At 42.4% G+C, this 22,384-nt stretch overlaps 1 protein-coding gene across 6 annotated transcripts in view; it reads left to right on the plus strand.

Moving 5' to 3' along the window:
• Positions 1-22,384, plus strand: part of kcnq5b (potassium voltage-gated channel, KQT-like subfamily, member 5b) — a 136,637-nt gene that overhangs the window by 80,224 nt on the left and 34,029 nt on the right. For all 6 annotated transcript variants that reach the window (XM_014332658.2, XM_042219606.1, XM_042219607.1 and 3 more), the window contains exons 2-3: positions 7,292-7,382; positions 13,823-13,949. In XM_014332658.2, the coding sequence (XP_014188144.1) occupies positions 7,292-7,382; positions 13,823-13,949 (218 nt within the window). The remainder of the gene's footprint in view (positions 1-7,291; positions 7,383-13,822; positions 13,950-22,384) is intronic.

The following is a 22,384-nucleotide window of genomic DNA, read 5'->3' on the forward strand; positions in this document are numbered from 1 at the left end:
AAAGCAGGAGACGCCTCAGGAGAGGAGCAAATGAAAGCTGTCACAGCCAAACGCTGCCTGCAGCTACATGACGTCGAAGAACGTCTCTTGGCTGTGCGATTTTAAGGATGCAATGGAAATAATCGTCTCGTACCTAATGACTCGGCGGAGGTTCCTTGGTTCGGCGTGTGTGCAGACGCGAAAGCCAGACTTAAATGAAATGACGTATAAAGGAAGTTCTCTGGCTGCAGAAATATTGTAAACTGGAAGTTTTTGCCAAGAAGCAACATTCCTGTCATCTGTTGACTCCGAAGCTTGCCACTGTGGTGGATGAGCTTCCTCTCCTTTAACTCAAACATAAACACCACCGCTGCCCTCACCACAATGCAGGACGTCACTGAAAATATGAAACATTATAGCTACAGTGTGTGTTTTGTTATTCTTAATGTGGCCACCACGGTTTGAAAATCCCTGCGCTGTAGTTTCTGTTCTTTGCTCGCCGTGCATCGTTTTCAGTGCGTGCGTTATCGGTATTCTGAAGACTGCTCGCGGCAAACAGCCCTCTGTCACGGGGCTCCTCCCAGACGCCTCGCTGTATCAATAGTCAGACGTCACAAAAATCCTCACGCTCGCTTCCTCATTGAGCCGACTTTGCAAGTTCATTTGCACTCATTTAATCTCCCAAACGCATTCAGCTTGTTCTGCTCTAACTCGTGCTTCTTGCAGCCTGAGATGCATAACATCAGCATTATGGGGAATGAGAGACACTCCCCACCCCTCTTTGCTACTGCTTGACAAAATACAGAGCGCATCCCTGGCTCAGGCTTTCAGAGAGCCCAGGTGAATTATGGAAATGTGCTCTGTCGTCTTCTGAGCTTCAGTCACACTAATGTCTGCAGCTCACTGTCAGCACTGTGGCTTTTAACACGTAGCAGCTAACAGCTTATATTCATACATACAGCCCTGCAGATATGTTACATGCATGTGTGACTGAGCAGGAAGAGTGTAGCATGACCTGTTCCTGCCTTATCAGAGCTCCAAGTTGATAAATGTGCAGACTGTGCTTTTTAAGGACTGACCATAAATTGTCAATCTGATTAAGAGTTGGGGAGTTTCCTGGCCATGGATCTGAAATGTTCACTTGATGCCACTTTGTTATCACTTTTGCTTTGTGACATGATGCTCCGTCATTTGAGTAAATGCACAGATTGTCACCAAATTGAACGTGGATCTTGGAAGAAGTCGGTGTTTAAGGTAGGATGAGTCCTTAAAGTGAGCAGACACACCGAACAATTGATTGGCACATCCTCTGAAAGACACAAATTTACGTGCGGTGGTAACAGTAAGAGACGCATGCTGTAATGTCGAGTACTCAATCTCATCACGGTTGACAGCAAATAACTGACAGAAAATAAAAAGACCCATAAATGGTCGTCTCTGAACAAGTGATGAGGTTTTCCTCCTCCTCTGGTGAGTCTCTGAAATGTGCTGAGTGCACAGAGGAGGCCCGTCGCTGTTGGAATAAACCAACACTGTCAGGACGAATGCCAGGAATGCTTTGAGATGTCAGATGCATGACTGACTGAGTGCGTGAAGGAATGTCAACCTCGCAGGGAAGGTCAAAGGTCTTGAGGTCAAATTTCTGGGTCACGGTTAGACGACTGTGGTTAATTATGTTGTTGATGGTTGTGCTTTAGGCAGCTTTTTGAATCAGAAGATAACTTCTCACTGCTGCGTCCCGGGACCCCAAACCTGAAACAGCTATTTTTTTAAAGAGCTGCTCCACAATCTGATCACACCGGCCACCCGCACAACATAAATGTGCAACACCCAGCACGACACGCAGTCCTCTGAAAAGTCGACTTTTCTGAGCTCGTGTGGCTCTTTTATGGAGGTTTAGGTTTTGCTTTTCCTTGTCAACTCATAAAGTTCCCGAGGACAACACACAGTGGACATTAAGGTGACACACACTTCCCCTGCTCCGCAGTTCACCATAATAAGTGAAAAGGTTTCAGTTTTCATAATGTCGGCAACACGTGCTCTGACATTTGGGAACACTATCTTCTGCCAAAGCATGCGAGGACGCCGTCTCCCCTCCAGGTCATGAGCTCGAGAAACACAGTCAGTAGAGATTGTGAGTGTAACTGGATTTTAGATACGCGAAGAAGCAGCTGATGTGGGGAATCCCACTTCTTCTTTCACTTTTTGAAGTCTTTATGAAACAAAATAATCAAACTACGTTGAATTTTGATTCAGCGGTTTCATAAAGTTGCAGCACTGAGACGTCCTAATGTTTTGTCCCAAAAAACGGGAATGCAGCCTGAGACGGTTGATGGTTTCAGATTTAAAAATCAGATCACAGAATGTACGTTGGATTGCTCTGTTTACTAAACAGTTGCAAAGCTTCCACTATAGCATCACACTAACAGCATCATGTGTAAAGTGGTGATGCATTCTTTAAAGTAGAATAATTGTTGATTGTGCACCAGCTGATCTCTGTTCAATGAAAAGGCAGATCGGCAGGTGGGATCACTGAAGACAAATCAAGTTCGATCGTGTGACATCTGCTCTGAAACTAAAATCTAAGGGCAGGAGCAGGATTTGGTTTCAGGACCATGGACAGCATCAGATAATATATCTGTGTCATGTGTCTCAAAACAGCTTATGACATCATCTGGCATAAACCCAGTCACATGTGATCTTTACGACATCATTAATCAGTCTATTAGTGTGCTGTGGTCCAATTAACACACGACAGAACTAATCAGGAAGGTGCTTTTAAGTGGGAGTAGAGCTTCTTTATGCAGATTTGACACATAAAGTGGGAAATATGTTCAGTTTTTGTCCTGCACAGTTTATCTAATTACACCACATGTAGATGTGAATGAGTCGCCATGCTGCTTGTTCTGCATACGCTCTGTGCATACAGTGACACGTGTACTGAGCACGCTCACATGACCCTACAGTGTAAAAACCAGGTTAAATGGGGCAATCAATCAGTTAGACTTTAGTTTATAGCTCCTTTTGTGCTGAGTGATGAACACACAATACACAGGAACTGCAAAGCTGATAACAAGATGTAATAAAGCAAAAATAATATCCAACAATAATAAATCTTAAAAGAAAAAACAAAAAGGAAAATATTGAAATGGTTGATAAGAGTGAGAGAAAATCAAAGGAAATTAAGAAAAATCAGGATCAAAGATGAAGCCACGCTAAAGTAAAAATGTTGAAACAGAATAAGTGGGGAAAAAAAAAGGTTACATAAAATACAATAAAGGCAAATACATAATAAAAGTACAACTATGGCTCAAGCTAAACTTGAACTGGTTTGCAGTCAGATAAAATCAAATCAAAACGATGACCTCTGCAGGGCTCCAGGGTGCACGTTTTCCTCGGCTACGCAAATTATTCAGGTGTGTGAGTGATGAAAACATTCGGGCAGCAGATTCTCACTTTTAGAAAAACCTGTTTGTGTCTCACCTGCGAACTGCTGCGAAAACCGGCTCCTAACAAACGGACAACTGAAAGGAACACGTTTAAGACGGCAAAGCCAGATTTTGATGTCTTTTATTGGGCAGAGACCTTTCATTAATAGGACACAGACGTCCTCATCTTAGATTTATTTTTCCAGTTTTATTTAAATTTGATGTTTTTTGCACTGAACCAAACATTGAGGTGAAAAATTCTTCTTCTTTATTATCAGTGGACAGAGAGTGTTCAGCCAGGCGTATTAAAGAGGCTCTTTTCTGCTAATGTTCAGCTTTCTTATTTTCTTTGATGGACATTCTTTGCAGCTTTACATAATTCAAAGCTCAAATTAATTCTTATGTATCTTATAATGGCCCCTCTGTCTCCCATTTGCTTTTCTCACTCTGATCTTTTTTGCACATCTCCGTGGTCATTTTCAGCCTCGTACTGGTGATTTTGCATGTTTTTGTGATTATTTTGTGCCTCGCTGTCTGCTTGTGGCATTTTGCATTGCATCAAAGTCATTTTTTTGACTTTCTGGCAAAAAACATTCAGGAGCGCCCTGCAGCTCACCTGGTGAAAGCTGTGTCCTCACTGCAGAGGCATGGCTTTAATTCCACTCCAGGCCATTTACTGCCCCGCTCTCCTTACCCTCCTATCATCCAAGATGACAGATAAAAAGGAGACTGTGGAGAAATGTCTGCCAATCAAATTCAGAGTGATAATGAGCTGTAATATACCATTGCAGTTTGCGGATATCATTAGTTTTGGAGCTCATTTTGCAGACAAATCAATTAAATTATGCTAATCAGAGCAGCACTCACCACTTGTTCCGTGATGCTGGGCCTCCGTGCGAGCGCAGGGGAGGTGGAGGGTGAGTAGGTGGAAGGACGTACCTCTCCTTCTTTGTGTTCGCCAGTTTAATTTTCAGTCAGTGTTGTTTGGAAGGTTAAGAGCGATCACTCTGCTGGGAGCACTGAACGAGATGCTCCAGATGAATCCTTCAGCTCTGAGTGCAGGGCATCACGACACACGGGGGCCATGGCCGTCCCAGAGCCTCACCTTGTGGGATTAATTAATGAACCTCATTGAGAACTTAATGATGCTGTCACAGGGCTTTTCACTTCATCCCCCCCACCCCCTATTTTTTTCAAAGTAAATATATTCAAACTGGAAACATGAGTTAGGCTACGGATGAAGGGAGTTGATTGTCACTCTATAATTTTCGGTCTGACAACCTTGTAAGTGCGAGAGGCGTAGGTGTGCCACTGACAAGGAGCTCGTGCTTCAGCTGACAGCACCACAATGCTTGTCACTAGATGTTTTCCTCCAATCAAAAGCACATTATTCAAATCTTTGGAAATGTCAACAGTGCAAACCTCAAACTTTCGATACTTTATGCTTTTCGTTTCATTCGGAACCTCCAGCAGCTCTGCGAGGCCTGTCGCAGAGCAGGAGGAGAACTCATGGGTCGAGAAATGATGACATAACCATCCCCGAGGCTGTGGAAAATCCTGACCTTCATTTTGGCTCTCTGCATGTCGGCGAGGGCCCAAGTGGGGTCAGAACAGCGCAGTCCTGTACTGTTCTGTGGGGTATGGGAGTGTGACCTGCTCTGCACACCCACTATTTTCACACAGGCACCATTCAAACACTGGAAGTAGTCCTGATGGGCCCGGCAGACAAGCTTGAAAGACTTCCCTTCAACTCTGTGATAATCTGGGGTCAGTTTGGCACGAGGGGCCCATAGGAAGGAGTCCCCAGTCTCCGCTTCGGTACAGCTGTGCACAGGGACAAACTGCATTGTGGGTAGGGCCAAGGTCAGATTGCCAGAAATGATATTTTTCCTAGAGGAAATGATTGTAATGTGAAAAACCTTTTTCAAATTCCAGTAGCATGCAAAGCTGTTTTAAAAGTCAGTCCGCTGCCAGCTAGGAGTCTTTATCGGCTTATCCAGTGGTGACTGTTCTGTGGCCTGAGAATGGAAGTGGAAATGGATTGTGAGTTTCCAGGTTAAAATAACACCAAAGTGCCTCGTTTCTATGCTGGAGATGTAGAGATGCACCGATCTGATATCTGCTCCCATCCTGACTGAAAAAGCTGACTCTGGTATTTTGACAAAGGGCTGAAATGACTTGTTGAAGTCTGCGAAGCATCTAACCAGGATCCCTCGTAGACACTACGTATGAGTTTTGAGTACATGCGGATGCAGGGAGGCAGACCCGTGGGAGTTGCTGGTTGAGGCTGAATAGTTCAAAAGATTCTCTCCCGTGTGTTTTCCTTGAATCTGAGGTAAAACATCAAGACAGGAAGGAAAGATGTGAAGGAGAATTCATGAGAGGAAGCCTTTCTTTTTGAAGTTTGTGTTTGATTGGTGATTGTAATTTGGCTGCAGGCGAGGACGGATGGCTCTGTGATAGACTGGTGACCTGAGTCCCTCAGTGACAGCTGGGATAGACTCCAGCATCCCAACAGCTCTGAGCTGGATAAACAGTTATGAAAATGAATGGATGGATCTTTACCTGATGTGAAATGACTGATGGCAGCTAAACTACAGCCGTCACTTCACTTTATCATTGTTTAAAGTTCAAACACCCACATATTAGAAGGCAAATGCAGATTATAATTAAACTACCGTCTACTTCATTTGGTACTCACGCTGATATACTTTTTTTCCTGAACCACTCAATCATGTATCTCATTTCCCTTCATGAAGGATGATCCACTGTGTCCTTTGCTAAAGCAGGTAATAACGTCTTTCCTTGGTATTTAGAGGATTCAACCAACCAGTTAGGAACCTTCCTGAGCAAAGGTGACTATTCGACCACAACCTTCATCTCTCAGCTGCTTAGGCTTTCAAACAGGTCTTGCACACTGTAATCCATCTTTATTGCTTAAATGTCATTTCTGGTACTCTGACTTTGGTCCTGCCTGTAATATATACAGTTTGTAATATATACAATAAACACAGTTATTTCAATAAAGACGTTTATTCTGTATCAAGCAGTAAACGGGAACTGTGGATACTTTTCATAGATGCAACCCGGTTTTATTGTGGACAGCAGAAGGTGCCTCTGCTTTCAGTTCTGTAACGGGGGGGGGGGGTTTGCTTGGATTTCAACAGGAGTGTAAATAATCACCTGAAATTCTGTAATTAAAGGTGTGTTTATGATTTGAAGCGAACTTCAGAGGCCTAAAAACAAGACCTCATTATGACTGGGTAACATGAAGTGGGCTGTGTTGCTGTCATTGCACAATAGTTAAGAGAAAACACACACACACACTGCGTGTCAGACGGGCCTGTGCAGCAGACTGAGATGATAAAACACAGATGTGCTCTCACCATTTAACATCAGGAGCCACTGTAGCTCTAAAGGCTGCACTCATATTTCTCATTTTGGAAGCTTTGTGTGATGGAAAAACAAAACACAACAATGAAGATGGAAAGCTACGGTTTCCTGGCGGAGGGAGCGACAGTCGGGAGTGTGGAAGTGGTCGGATGTTGCTTGTTTTCCAAGAGCCGCAGTTTCACTGCTTGTTTCTTGCAAACCATGTTGCACAAACAAGCATGATTAACTTGATATCTCAGGAAATTGAATAATGGTCGGGCTCACTGTTCACTGCAGACAGGAAATAATTGTGCGATTGCGCTGCCAGGTCGTTGGTGTGCTGCTCTTCCTTCACTGCCAGAATGGGTTCAAGAGTTTGTCACAGAGGAACAATTCCACTTCAGTGCACAGCCTGTTTGGGACCAGTGGAAATGAGGGTTTGGTCAGTGTGGTGGATGAGGTCAGCCCATTGATGTCATCCTGTTTGACTCCAGTTTTGTGTTTTTGTTCAGGTTCGTCTTGGTCTTCAGCTGCCTGGTCCTCTCTGTGTTCTCCACCATCCCGGCTCATCAGGAGTTCTCCTCCTACTGCCTGCTCATTCTGGTAAGCACCTGGAAAAATGTTCTTCTGCCAGGAACTCTGAGCAATCAGCTCTTTAATTCATTGACATCTACAATATACCCAAGCATACGTGTAGTACATACAGTAAGACCATCCATGAGGCTGCTCCACCACCTTAGAGGGGATTTGTCTTTCCTTGCACGATCAGCTTTCTCCTCTAAACCAGTTAAAGAATATGCTCCCAAAGAATTTAAAAACGTTTGCAGAGTTTCATTCATTATTCTCATTAGAACTGCTTCTTGTTTGTGTATAAATTTATATGTATATGATGAATTTTGATATTTGATGTTTTGACATTTGTTATTGTCTGCGTGTGTGTGTGTCAGTAGTGTGAGTGTTGTGTGGTCTGCAGGAAAACTAGGAAACATCTTTCCTGGCCTGAATAACACAGACAGTCCCAGCTTATCAGATAACAGCACATCTAAGCTGATAAAAACAAAAAGAGCTGACAGGAGATTCTCTTCATGCTCTTTTTCATACATGTTTGAACACTTCAATATAAATTTCAACTTCAGGTGGATCATCGTCCTCGGCTCGCTCTCGTATTGAGGATATTTGAGGGTGTGGGAGTTTGTAGAGCCAGTCTGTGTGTGTTTTCTGTGGACTTGGTGAAAGCAGTCGGTCACGGACTGTGAGCTCGTCGGTGCCTGTACGACTGTAGTCTTTATGCTGGCATTGAGTCAGACAGCACGAGGTGATCTCAGGTAGGGCTGGGCCATATTATACCGTTCATGGTAATACCGGTATAATGTTAGGCAACGATAGGAAAATGAAATATCGCGATAGAATGGGAGTAAAACGCGCATGCGCAGTGCCTTTGTTTTCATACGCACATGGCCGATTGTTGAGTGAAACAGATGAACCAGAATTGGTTTGTAAAAATGGTGCAACTTCAGTGATGTGGAACTGGTTTGGTGTTTGTCCGTCAGATACACAACAAAGCACATTTTTTTGCAGAACATGCAAGCGGCCGTCGTTATTGTCGTATTTGTCGGACTAAGATGCTCTTAAATCTGGGAGTAATCTGGGTCCTAAACTCCGTATTCTTCAGGTCAAACAACACTGCAGCATCACTTAGAGTTAAAAACTGTCTAAATTCTTTCATCTTTAATAAAACGATCAGCATTGCTGCTTTACCAGGTGTAACTATAAAGTTTAACTTCCAGGCATCCATGAAAACAAAAGTTATTACATTTAACGGAGTTAGAAGTTAGCAGGAAGCTAGCGGAAGTTAGCTCGCTAGTTTCGCTAGTTACCTAAGCATGATATAGCATGTTCTGACTGAGAGATTTCTGAAAAAAATTCAAACGTACAGCTCTGCTATCACTTCCAACATAAATGAAGACAGGAAACTAAACAGCAGTGACGTTTGTAGGGTTACTGAAGTTGGGCTAGCTGGTATATAATGATGTGCTACGTGATCGCTAGCGACACAGCTATGTTAGCATAACATAAACAGTGAAGCTGGAGGACGAACACTAACACTTTTCCACTTATAAAAGTTAACGTGAAGGTTCTTCATGGTTAGAGACAAATGCAATCGCATGGCAGGATGCTGTAAACGGACCAAACTTCAGTCAGGAGAACAACTGAGATAATCCATCCACAATACGAGGTTAGTCATTAATATACTGCAACAACATGGGAATAGAGCAGCTGCCAGAGAATTCAACATTAATGAATCAATGGTACAGAAGTGGAGGAAGCAAGAAGAATGAGTTTAATAAAGTTTGATTTATCTGACTGCTTTGTTTCGCTTAATGTGCCTTATAATCCCGTGCACCTTATGGTCCGAAAAATACGTACTGCACACTGCAGTTTAATGTTGCAAAGCACCTCTTTTTAACTTCAGTGGATATTATACATGGTTATGCTCAGGATATGTCAGCCCATTTCTACTGGAAATGCCTTTTGGTTAAACTTTCAGCAAGGAATTTGCATTTGCACTGTTACATTTTTATAAAGCTTTAATGTACATAAAAACCAGCTTCTTGTTTAAGTGAAAATAAATGGAAGGTTGTCTTTTTGCGCTAGTAATGTTGTGGAGTTGTATTTTGTCTCGCATCAATTATATCGTCAGTTATATCGTTATCGCAAATTTTCAAATATATATCGTGATAAATATTTTTGGCCATATCGCCCTGCTCTAATCTCAGGCAGTTTGCTGCAGTTTGGCTCTTTTAGGTATCTTCTTCCTGTCATATGATGGTGGTCGTCTCTCCATGATCAGGCTCTTTATTGATTGACCTTCCTTGACTACTTTAAGCTCCACATCAGAAATATTCAAATCCATACAAAGTTTTCCATCATAGTATGTCAGTTAGCCCTCCTTCACTAACTCTCCAAAAGTTACTGATATTGAGTTTTATTCCTTATGTTCAAGGTTACAGCTGAGTTGGACCACTGTTACAAACAAATAGAAAATATAAAAAATCTATTTGAAATTCAGTGTCTAACACTGTTTATTACGGACACTTTTATCATCGCGTGGCAGATTGATGCGTTTCCCTTACAGAAAAAAGAATTCCACTATAAATTTAACCTGAAAAGATGCATGAAAAGTCACCAGAAGGAAATGACATTTTAAATTTCCTGCGAGTGGATCACCAGAGTCTCGACCTCCTGCGACCTCCCAAATTTTAATTAAATCCTTGAAGCCTCAGTTCTTCTCCTCCTTATCTTCCTCCTCCTCAGATCCAGCATCCAGGTGTGTGACTTCCACCTGCCTGACTGGAGAGTTTCAGACTTCTGAGATGTGAGACTCTCATCCCACAAACTGAGTTTCTCTAGCTCTTTGGTGTCTCTGACATTGGAGGGTTTTTGTAAGAGCAACATAATTGTTCTCAGGAGAGAACAAATATGTGACAGACTTATTCATTCACTTTGCACACGACATTTGTATGCTTATTTTATCACGTCACCCGCTGACCCCAAATTTTCATCCAGAGTAACAGAGCATAATAATCATTGTTCCAGTGTAACCTCATTTAGCACATTTTCAAGATATTGCAGTGTAAGCGTACGTTTACAAAAGGTACGTCTGACCGCTTCCTTTCAGTCTGATTAACTGACACAGATGTAAGACCTCAGGTCTGCGGACCGCTCAGAAACCCCCTGAAACCACCTGGAGTGATTTTGGCTGCCGTTGTGTGAAATCGATCACAAAGTTGGTGCTGCACCAAAAACTTCAGGTTCCTTTGGTCGCCCACAGCTGACCTATACTTTTCATACAAAATGCTGACCTGTCTCTAAACGCTGAGCTGCAGTGAAACTTGAAAAATTGAGTCACAAACTGGAAACGGAGAATGTTTAAAAAGTAGAGTGCTGGCTGACTTTTTCTTTGCAGATGAATGTTGTCCGTTCCTGGTTTGCATTTCACTTTTTCAGGTTTCCCTGCTGGTTAGCAGTTATTTTGAGTGTTTGCAAACATGTTGGTATCTTCCACTGCAAACTATCAGTGACCACAGTAATCTGCTAGCAATCAAAACAATCGTAGGGAGATGGTTTTTTTATGTCAGTGCGGTATTCAGAAACAGGTAAACATATTTTTTCTTACTGACCGGTGGTCGGCTCTCTGGATGTGTGTGGCTGGGGCCGAACATGGAATGTAATCTGGTATTTTCCATTTTACTCATGCACTTAGCTGCATGAGTAAAATTATATATTAATTACAAAATATCAGTGATCCTGTAAATTAACCAAGATGTGCAGTGAAAGAGGAAAAATGAGGCAGTCTGCAGAAAATACCCAGTAATTTGTGTAATTTGTGCTAATTGTGATCACTGACAAACTGTGCGGAGGAGTGGAAGATAAATAAGGAATATGATGAGCAGTTAACAACGTTGCCTTTCCTTTGAATGTCTTGTTTAAAGAAGTTCTGAACAGAAACCAAAGTATGAATTGGTGAAAGGAGAATTTGCCATTATGAATAAGCCATACGGCCATCGGGAAAACTCTCGGGGTTGACCTCAGGATAACAGAATAAATGGCAGATTTAAGTGCCTGCCCTCAAACTGAGAACTCCACTTTCTTTAAGTACTAACAAATTGAGTTCAAAGATGTCTTGAGAAGAAAGCGAGGAATGGTGGGCACGGGAGCAGAAATGCCTTTTTAACAGACTCTTCACGTTTTTCTTTTTCTTTTCTTTTCTTTTAAAAAAAGCTTTTGCAGAAGGGAGAGGTCACTTTTTTTGCACGGGCAGCATTTACTGCACATGATTGCCCCTGCAGCTGGAGCTGCCATTTCACAAATTGCACCACGCTAATTGCATCAGCGTTTCCATCTAATGGAAGGTAAAGCCGTGCGTGTGCATTAACAGATGACCCGTCTCAGTCATTTTAACACACAATACTTTTGTCAACCCGGCATCCATTTAAATGAGACAAACACTGCATTAATGACGTATAATGACATGTGATCAATGCAGCAAATAATGACTAATGCAAATTTACACTGATGTGCCAAAATAATAAGACCAGCCCAACATAATGTGCTACTGGTCTTTGCATCTGAAACATAGACGGGCTATCATGACATCATCCAGGGGTTAGTGAGGTCTCGTTATAAAGCCTCAAGTTTTAAAACCAGATGTGATGAGTGAGAGGTGGATCCGACTGTCAAACTGATCACGCCTGGAGCTGGAGCATGCTCATTGGTCATTAACTTGTGGTCAAGGTCAAGTTCAAGTTTATTTATATAGCACATTTCCAACAGTCCACACCGCACAAAGTGCTTAACAATGTAAAACCACTAAAATCAATAAAATGCACAACCGTGATGCAGTAAAATATAGAAGACAATAAGTCAATAAAACAACTAAAACAACAACAACAACTTATGATTGACAAGTAACTGGCCAGTGATTAAATAACCAAATTTTAAAGAGTTTAATAAATAGTTTAGGTTGGAGGAGATGCCGTGGCTAAAGAGATTACATCTCTCCACTGGCCTAGGAACACCTCACAGGAGGCGGCCGGTGAGAGGGAGAGCACCTTCACTGCTTAGGCTGCTTTCCCTGCCACCCAGCCCCGGATAACCGGAAGAAAACAGATAATTAATCATTTCTAAAATGAGTGACTGAGCTCATAAAATCAGCAGGAAAGCATTCACAGAGTTCCGTGTGAAGGACTGTTTCCTGTTTACTTTTCAGGACCAGATGTCTTTGCCTCCTGGTGGCCATTAAAAAGAATGCAGCGTGTATCTTTTATAACGTCTGTAGACAGAACTCAAGCTTCTTAACCTCTGAGCTAATGCTAGCTGGCTTGGTTAGCAGGTTACATCTATACACTGTACAGTCTACTGGAGCACATATCTGCTAATTAGTGCTAAGTTAAGTCACCACAGTGGGTTTGATTTGGCAGATCTTCCTGAAACACATCCAAAGGGTCTAGCATTGTGGCTAGCATCAGTGCTAAGTAATGAAATAATAGTAGAACTGAATTGAAGTGAAGGAGACTTCTCGGACAGTCGCTTCGTACCATTAAAAGCACAACAGGTCAAGTAAGTGCATTAAAAAGCTCCAAAAAGCACTAACAGCAGAGTCCAGAGGTCCAGTTCACTGGTTCATTTAGCAAAGGTAAAGCCCAGCATACGAGTAACAGCCAAGATACGACCTACCACACCCCCAACAGTGCCTAACGTCAAGCCAGATAGCAAGGAAACATTGTCAATATCAGGTGATGTCATTGAATCAACGTTGACCCTAACGTTGACCTAACGTCACTCTTGCACCCTTTTTTAATATTGAAACAACGTCAGGTTTTGATATTGAATCAATGTTGAAACCTGACATTGATTCGACGTTATATTTTCTAATACTGTTGACATTGAAACAATGTCAGATTCTGATATTGAAACACTGTTAAAAAAATCGATTCAGTTGTTATGAAGGGAGAAATCAGCTGTAGAGATCAAAGCTCTGTTTGTATACCAGGCTGTAAACATGTTTACTTCTGCTGTAAAATTGGACTTTTTAACATGGAAGTCTACGGTGATTGACTCACTTCAGGAGACGGCCTCAAGTGGACATTACAGGAACTGCACTTTGTGGCATTTTTACACTGGCTTGACTTTTGAGTCTCTGTGGAGACCAGTTGCTCAGTTCCCAGAGCCTGATGTTAAAATACTGAGCCAAAACTATGCTGTGTCTTTCTTTTATACACATCAGCCGCGCTCCACCAACAACCTGTAAGTTTGTCTCTCCTCAGTCCAACCATGACCCGGACTGTCAGGCACATTTGTTCTGGTCCTTACATCTGCTTCTCTCTTTGCCAGTGTATTTGGTGCATAACTGTTTACTTCCTGTCTAATATATCCACTGGCTTAACTGTGTTTGATTTAATCCCTGGAAAACCAGATTAATGCTCTCTGTTGCCGTCATCAACACGCTTCCAAAACAACTGTTGTTTCTATGCTTCCAACAGGAGTTTGTGATGATTGTGGTGTTCGGGTTGGAATTCATCATCCGTATCTGGTCAGCGGGATGCTGCTGTCGCTACAGAGGATGGCAGGGTCGGCTGCGCTTTGCCAGGAAGCCCTTTTGTGTCATCGGTGAGTCTTTGGGCCACGCCTTTCTTTTTTTTTTTTTGGGTGATTAATTCGCTGCTTAAAGGTTTTGTTTTCCAGCTACAAAGCCATCCCCTTCTCATTGTTTCACCCTACAGTTGCCCTCTAGCGGACCGCTCTGCGTCCTCTCTGTGAATGCAGCCCATGGCACGCTATTGACCAAAGTCTGCTGGTGTCATTTTCAGCTGTGGTCAGGCCTCATAAGAGCAGAGAGCATTTACGTAATGAGGTTGCATTAACTGCCTTTTATTCTTTCCACTGTTTAGACAAGGATCGCTCTGCTGCTTCTTTCAAAGTACAGTAGGGCGCTCGCAGGGAGGGAGAGCAGTGCTCCGAGGTCAGCGAGTGCGTCGCAAGCTCCGGTTGTCACTGTTCAGCACTGACGGGAGAGCGAGCAAAAGAAGAGTGAAATATAAGTAAGAGATAAGGAGAAATGGAGAAGACGACGGCGTGTGATGGCGAGCGTGGAAAAATAATAAAGTGAGAAAGTAAAAGAAAGGATTTGAAGGATAAATGGAGCTGAATCATAACGCACATCCCTACAGAGAGAAACCCTGTGACTGTGCTGCAGTATAAAATGACTCTGTCTGTCTGTGTGTAGTTTTAGTCGTATTACAACTTTTATTATACTAATTTTAGTTTCTGTGCACAGACATCGACTTTAACTCCAGAGCATGACGGCAATTATTCTCCATCATTTGCAGAAAAACGTTTGGATTTTAAGATTTCAGAGTGATAGTGGGTGATTTCTTTGTGTTAGTGTGACTGAATCGGAAATGTTGTTAGCTCTTCCCACTAAACCAGCGCAGAACCAGCTATGGTTTAGTCCTCCATTGAACCAGCTCCCACTGTGGCCGGTTTGGAGACTGAACGCTGGGTAGCTGAAGCTGACGTAACTGTCATGGCAGTAAAATACTTGTGGGATAAATGTATGAAATAATGTGAATTTCTCACCTAATGTCAGTGACTAATTATCACTTTTTACTTGTAGCATGGTATAAAATGTCACAAGAGAAGCTGGAAAATGCACAGATTGTTACCAGATTACTCCTGGATCTTTGAAGCAGCTGGTCTTTGAGGATGCTTTTAGTGTGGAGCTCTGATAAGGCAGGAATGAAGCAGATATCCAGCCTGCTACAGAGAACTGCAGGAAAACCAGATTCATAGATTAATGCTGTTCAACGATTTATGAAACACAGAATTTGTGCTACTGGCAAAACTTTTTTGTTGTTGTTGTTGTTAATTTTTTTCTGCCATGACTGCAGTTATTTCTCTACATGAAGATTTCTAAATGAGCAAACTCCTGGTTTATGCCAAGTTTAGCCCCTGGCAGGTTAAATGAAGTGAAACTGGTTGTGTAGCTCAGTCTTTCCTCAGTCTGGGCATTGCTGTATCGCCAGGATTATTGTTAGGATTATCATGAATTAATTTGACTTCAGAGATGCTGAAAGCCTTGAGAATGGCAAGACTTAAAGTGGATCATGTCTTTAGTGGAAAGAGAAAAATGTGAGTAGCTTTGAGTGCCGTTTTATGCAACATCTCCTTGAGTATGATATGTAGGGTCAGTGACCTTTAATTGATCATAGTGTTGGTTCAGGTAGGCCATGAAGTCAGCCTACAGCTACCAAATCTCAGGTAGGTTGCACTGTATATGCTACTTTAGCCTTCACACAGGTGCTGCACACCTGCAAGCCACTTTGCAACCAGCTTCCATCCAATTATCTCCGTTTCTGACTCGGTGTCCTATCAGTGATGTCAGCTCGGTTATGTGCTGATGTTCTTCTAGAACCATGTCAAACATAAGTGGTTGTAGATGGAAACAGGAGGGCTTGTTTTTACTTCAGTGATTCTAAACAAACTCTGTGCATATTTGTGTGATAGTTTGAAAGTGCCTAAAGGTGTAGAAAGTGAGCTCATCCAGACAGCGGTGAATCTTACGAATGATTTATTTGTATCCAACCTTGAAGAACACAAATGTATTTTCCCTTTTCTTTAATCCTGGATTTAGAAAACTCTAAATGTAAAAGCTACAGGACAGATTAGCTTTTATACAGACAGGAAAAATCTGTATGCTGTATTAACCACTGATATTTGCGCAGATAGTTAAAACATTTACAGAGTTCAACACACATTTAGAGAAGAACACTAGGGTGATGGTACTGTCATGCTAACATTTGCACAACCTGGGGAAAGTAAACCTGTCTGACTCCTGAAAATCATTCAGGAGTCTTTTTACTGAATTCCACAGTCACTGTGAATTAGTGACTGTGGTTTGCAGTATAAAGAAAAAGCACCTTTTAGCGCTCAGCTGGAGTAGAAAAGAGCTGTGTCAGTATCAGCCATTTAAACTATGCTTTATTAGTATTTGTTTAGGTATTTATACTTGAGTATTTCCATTTTAAGCTGTTCTGTAAGTGTAATAAAAATATTAATCTTGTAAACATGAGTGCTTTTAGTTTTTATACTTTTGCTGATAGTACTTTTTAAACTCAAGCAACATTTACTTTAATGGATGCACGGGATCTGACTGATCTGTCTTACATTAAAATGCTTTAATAATGCTAGAATAATAAGATATCCTGGTCTGAATATCTAAAAATAATACAGCCTCCAGCTGAACTCATTTAAAATGTTCTTCCTTTTGCTGTTACTTTTGGCCCAGAAGTTAAATCATTTCTTCTTCTTCTGTGGAGTCCTTTAAGCAGTTCTTTTTTTCTTTTCACTTTGGCTGCTGCATCGTGCCCAGTGGAAATTCTGTTAACCAGTTTATTTGTGGCAGCAGGGCTCCCTAATTACTCGCGATCATGCAGCTTCACTGGAGCCGTACGGCGGCATGTTGATGCCAAAACAGCCGAACGCCAAAGGAAGTTTCTGTGCTCAGAATAAGCACCGCGTGCAGAATCTTCATGTTGATATGACGTTTTAACCAGCGTGATCTAAAGATGTGTTAGTCTGTGACTTCAGAGCGACCAACATTAACTCGCAAATGAAGCGGGAATGAAAACTAGCATCGCTTTAACTGGTGTGAACAGGTGATTTGTCCATGTGAGTCATTTAAAAGACCAAAGACTCCCCGGGGGTTAAAGGAAGTATGTCCGCTGACAGCCTGAGTAAATGACTCCATGGTGGCTGTGATGCACATGGCTCGGCCCTTATGGAGATGCATCTGAATGATGCGCCTGAGGATGGACTGTCATAATATGCAGCTTTCTTGTGTTTGTCTGGTTTCACGCTCACATTCTTTCGTGTGAAGTTTTGCCTGAAGCTCAGAACACTGTGTTTCAAATGAAGACCTTCAAATTGTGATCATTCATCACAATTTGATCATATCAACCATCAACTCTGCAGGTTTGCATTCGGATCTGTTCTGGAAACTGAATATGTTCTGCATATGTGCACTTGCTGTTGCTGGTCTTGCTTGCCCTTACATGCTATCAATGTCTAAAGTTTTTAAAAATCTGCAGAAAGTGCAGCTTTGCAGTGGAGGTGTTTAAAAATGGGAGGCTGCCCACCGGTCTGTGTAGTTTCATTGAGAAGCTGAGCTCTTTGCCGTCTTTAAGTTCTAAACTGGGAAGAAGTTGGTTTGTGAAAAACTCAGACTGAAATACGCAATTTCTATCCTGGTTGTGGAACACTGGACCTGGAATGATATTTAAGGATAAGTGAAGATAGGAGTTTGTCCAACCAGTCTACATGTGTTTCGTGGACTTCATTCACCTGCATCCTTTGGTTTAACCTGTAGGGAAGTGCTTCAGTAGTACAGTGTATCTGGCCTGATGTTACAGGCCATTTAGTCCATGTACAAGTGTGTTTTGGGCGGGCGGTTTGGGCAGCTCCTCAGAAACCCAGATCTGGACAAGCGGATTGATGAATGGATGTGTGATGAGTGAAAATGTTCCTACATTTTTGACTTCACTGTTGGGGAGCTATCGTGAGATGTGCTGTCTGTAGGGCTGAATGCCTGTGTAGAGTCAGCTGGACTGATTTAAATCTTTGGATTCTTTGTGGGGTTTTTTGTTTTTTTTACTTTCCTCTGAGCACCTTCAAAGTCGGCGAGCTCTGCTGGTGCCCCTTTAATGTATTTGTAATGCCGCTGCTGCTCATGACCTTTCCCCTTTCTCTTCCTCTCCCCACTGTGGGTCAACTGATCTGTTTATTTATACGACCATCAGCTTCACCTCAACAAACATTCTCTCTTTTAAAAAAATGGGTTCGACTGAAGGACAGAAGGGAAATCCTCTCGTACACAGTGAAGTAAAATAGCACGGCCCGGGTGTAGAGTTTAACGCGGAGCATCGCCGAGATGGAAGAGACGGGGAGATTTGGGGGGTTTTTTGAGTTGGACGAGGTCTTATTTGTCTGTGCTCTTTGTGGGTTTGGTGTTATTCATGTGCTCGCTGTGCTTTGTGTGAACTTCCTCTGCACAGAGTCAGATCTGTGAGCGTCTGCCTCTCTGTGCCCGTGTTTACATCTGTCACAGTTTTTATGCTCTTATGGGAAATTAAAAGGAAACAAAGCAGAAGTGTGAGCTCTGCTTTCAGATATACAGCAGAGCACTGTTTTAGCCAATTACCTCTCCCTCTGCTGTGTTTGTGTAAACAGCAGATCGATGCAGTAGCCAGGCAACTTAAATCAGCATATACTCTGTATAGGAAGAGGCCATAGGCTGCTATTGTGCTGTTGATGCCTGTGGCAGATTATGTCATCTCCAGTAATATGGAGCCTTTGTTGGGCTGATTTACTGCAGTGAGCAGCGTGAGATGACAACGCTGACTTACTGTTATTGCATGACAGACGTCGAACCGTCTAACTGGCGTTCAGATGAGAATGAATTTTGATAGGATGGTTTCACGTTAAGATCAATAACAACAAGATATACTTGCTTCTGTTTTCTTTTCTGCTAGCAGGAGTGAGCAGTCTTTTCTTTTTTTGGAGCTGTCAATGAGATGAGGGAAATAGTCGTGTTTTTTCTGAGAGCCAGTTTTCTTATTTTTTGAGTGCACACAGAACGTACACATAAATCACTACACATAATCGCTAGGGGTGCAACGATACTCGTATCGATATTGAACAAGAGGGCGCTCTTACCCCGGAAGGACACACCGTCGCAGCGAGAGGGCGTCACCCGTCACTATGGCAACATAAACAAAACATAACTGTACAAACAGAACCCCAAACAGCCCTGACCCGCTACAATATGCTGCTGAGAATATAGCCCAGAAGAAGCGTATAGTATAGCTTTTATTTTGGAAAGAGCCATTTCTCTGTAATAAACTCTCTTTTCCAAAGATGAGTGATTCCTCAATCAGATACAGGTGTTACCGCGCCAGATCCGCGGCCCCGAACCGTAGTAAGGAAACCTCTGGCAGTTACTTGAAGGTTCCGTAACTGACTCGTAGCCGGCAACAGCTTACTATACAGGTCAACTCCGCTAGCAAAAAGATCGAAGGAGGCGTAGGAAACTGCTTCACCGAACTTTATTTCTTCTCTAAGGCACGAACACCGCGTACAGTGGGCTGAAACAGTTTACTCACAGCGAGCATCGCCGACACAACTCTGGCTGTCGAGGGAGTTATTATATTCCTTTTATTTATTTTCTTTTCGTCTCTTCTGTAGCTAACCGTTACTTTTTCCCCTTCTCCGCTCTCTCTCTTCACACACACACCAGGCAGTCCCGCTACACACATCCCGAATACATTTCCCATCAGGCTTCATCCTTAAAGGGCCATGCCTGTAACACAGGGCTTGCAAAATCGCTAGCCCGACGTCCCGGGGCTAGCGGGCTATTGTAGGAAGGAAAAATATATGTCAATGCTTTTGCATTCTTTCGGAAATGTAGCTGGGTAATTATGTCATTGGCATCGGTGAGCCACTGTCAATATGTGACATATTGAAATCGCGTTTGAATTTGCGCTTGTTTTTTGCTTTCACTTTGCAAATGTCCAGGTGCCTTCTTTTGGCGCACCGGCCGGTCACGACCGGCGGGGGAAAGTCACTCGGGTCAGAACATGGGGTGCCACCATCATCCCACTTCTGACACCAATGTGGCGAGCTCAGACAAGGAGGAGACGGAGGTGTCGTTTGGTCTTGCTTCCCGTGAGCTAGCCAGGGAGCACAGCCGTTTATTGACATCTGCAGAAGAACACTGCCGCTAGCTAACTGCTCAGCGCGGCAACCGCACAGCAACAACAACAACACACAGGGCGCCCTCTGACCCCGGAAGGACACACCGTCGCAGCGAGAGGGCGTCACCCGTCACTATGGCAACATAAACAAAACATAACTGTACAAACAGAACCCCGAACAGCCCTGACCCGCTACAATATGCTGCTGAGAATATAGCCCAGAAGAAGCGTATAGTATAGCTTTTATTTTGGAAAGAGCCATTTCTCTGTAATAAACTCTCTTTTCCAAAGATGAGTGATTCCTCAATCAGATACAGGGCTCGCAAAATCGCTAGCCCGACGTCCCGGGGCTAGCGATTTTTCCAGTCGGGCTACCAAAATCTATCTCTGCCCTGCCCGTCGGGCTATGTAGGAAGGAAAAATATATGTCAATGCTTTTGCATTCTTTCGGAAATGTAGCTGGGTAATTATGTCATTGGCATCGTGAGCCACTGTCAATATGTGACATATTGAAATCGCGTTTGAATTTGCGCTTGTTTTTTGCTTTCACTTTGCAATCGCGCGAACTGTGTATAGAGAGCGACAGCACTGATTGGTGAGTGATGATAATTTGCGCACCAATTCCTCTGACATCGTCTTATCAATCGTTAGCTTACTATGCAAACATGACAAGTGAAATCTCCCGCAGCAAGCTTAAACATGTGAGAGGTTGATCGCGCAGAGAATCGCTGAGCTTTTGTGTGTGTGTGTGTGTGTGTGTGTGTGTGTGTGTGTGTGTGTGTGTGTGTGTGTAAAAGCAGCAGGATATATATTTTAGTTCTGCTGAGCCAAATAAGACAGGTCAGGGTGAAGAAGTGACAGCCAAAGAAAAGCTTACCACAAAACGGAAAAGTTATGACAAATCAGACTATAAGGCAAAAAGAAAGTGCAGCTTTATGGTTTCATGGACAAAAGAATTTCTGTGGCTGCAATATGACGAGCTAAATAACCAGGGCTGCACATAAGTGGTCCGCAGGTGCGCATTCGCTGTCAAAAAAAAAAAAAAACGCGCACAAGATATGAAGTTGCAACGCGTGTTTGCGTACATAAGATTTTCTGGAGGAGGACAGACATTTGTTTAGAACTCTTAAAGATGTCGAAGAAGCTCCTTTAAGCAATTACTTTGGTGTTCCTCCACCTCCAAACAAATGTCAGAAGGAGTCCGAACCACAAAAGAAGCACGTATTCTCGGAAAAGTGGTTGCAGGAGGTGAGCTGGCTTCAAACAAATGATGAACGCACAGAGATGTGGTGCGGAATGTGCCGTGAAAATCCCACTCTAGCGGACAAAAACAGTGCTTTTTATATGGACGCAAACGCGCGTTGCAACTTCTTATCTGGTGCGCGTCTTTTATTTTGACAGCGAATGCGCACATGCGGACCACTTATGTGCACCCGTGTAAATAACATAATGTTCTGCCGGGTGTGTTGTTGGTTTTCTCTCGATTTCTGAGTCGACAAGCGCCTTTGTTACTGGGACCAGTCATTTTAAGAAAGGCCCCCATTAGAACCCATGAGAAATGCAAGAAATGCATTATTGCTCAGTCTGCAATATCTTTCCCAGAACAAACACCAATTGCAAATAACATACTAAAAATAAACCTGAAAAATCTGTTTAGAACAGCTACTATGTTGCAAAGAGTGAACTACCACTGGCAAAATTTAGCAGTCTTTGCAAACTTCAAAAAGCAAATGGCCTCGATCTTGGTTCCACTTGTCTCTTACCCGTGACTTCAGTGGAAATTTCAAATTCAGGATCTGACACAGACTGATTCATGTCCTACACAGTTCTTACAAGTTCATAGAAATTTCTGTTCAATTAGAACCAAGTATTTGAGTTGATGATTGTAATTTTTATACAATGTTGTAATTTGTTTTTCAACAATTTTTTGATTAATGTTTTGTTTCCTTTACAATATTATACTTTAATGTATAATATTGTAAAGGAAACAAAACAGGAAACAAAACATCAATCAAAAAATTGCTCTCTTTTTTTATTCGGGCTACTTACATTTATTTTGGGCTACCAAAAACTGAAGAGTCCCTGCCCGAAGGGCTACCAGGGATTTTGAAATTTTGAGAGCCCTGAGATATATTTATTTTTTTAATTACTTTTGTTTCAGCAACATTAAATTTAAAAACTGTACTTTTGAGTTAAAATATATATTTATAATTTTAATAAATGACAAATTAAAAAGGCATGAACATTTTTTTTGTATCGAAAAAATATCGAACCGTGACACCAAAGTATCGAACC

This window comes from Haplochromis burtoni, unplaced genomic scaffold (genome assembly GCF_018398535.1).
Source record: "Haplochromis burtoni strain Fernald_Lab_line unplaced genomic scaffold, NCSU_Asbu1 Contig_35, whole genome shotgun sequence".
Classification (NCBI taxonomy): Eukaryota; Metazoa; Chordata; class Actinopteri; order Cichliformes; family Cichlidae; genus Haplochromis; species Haplochromis burtoni.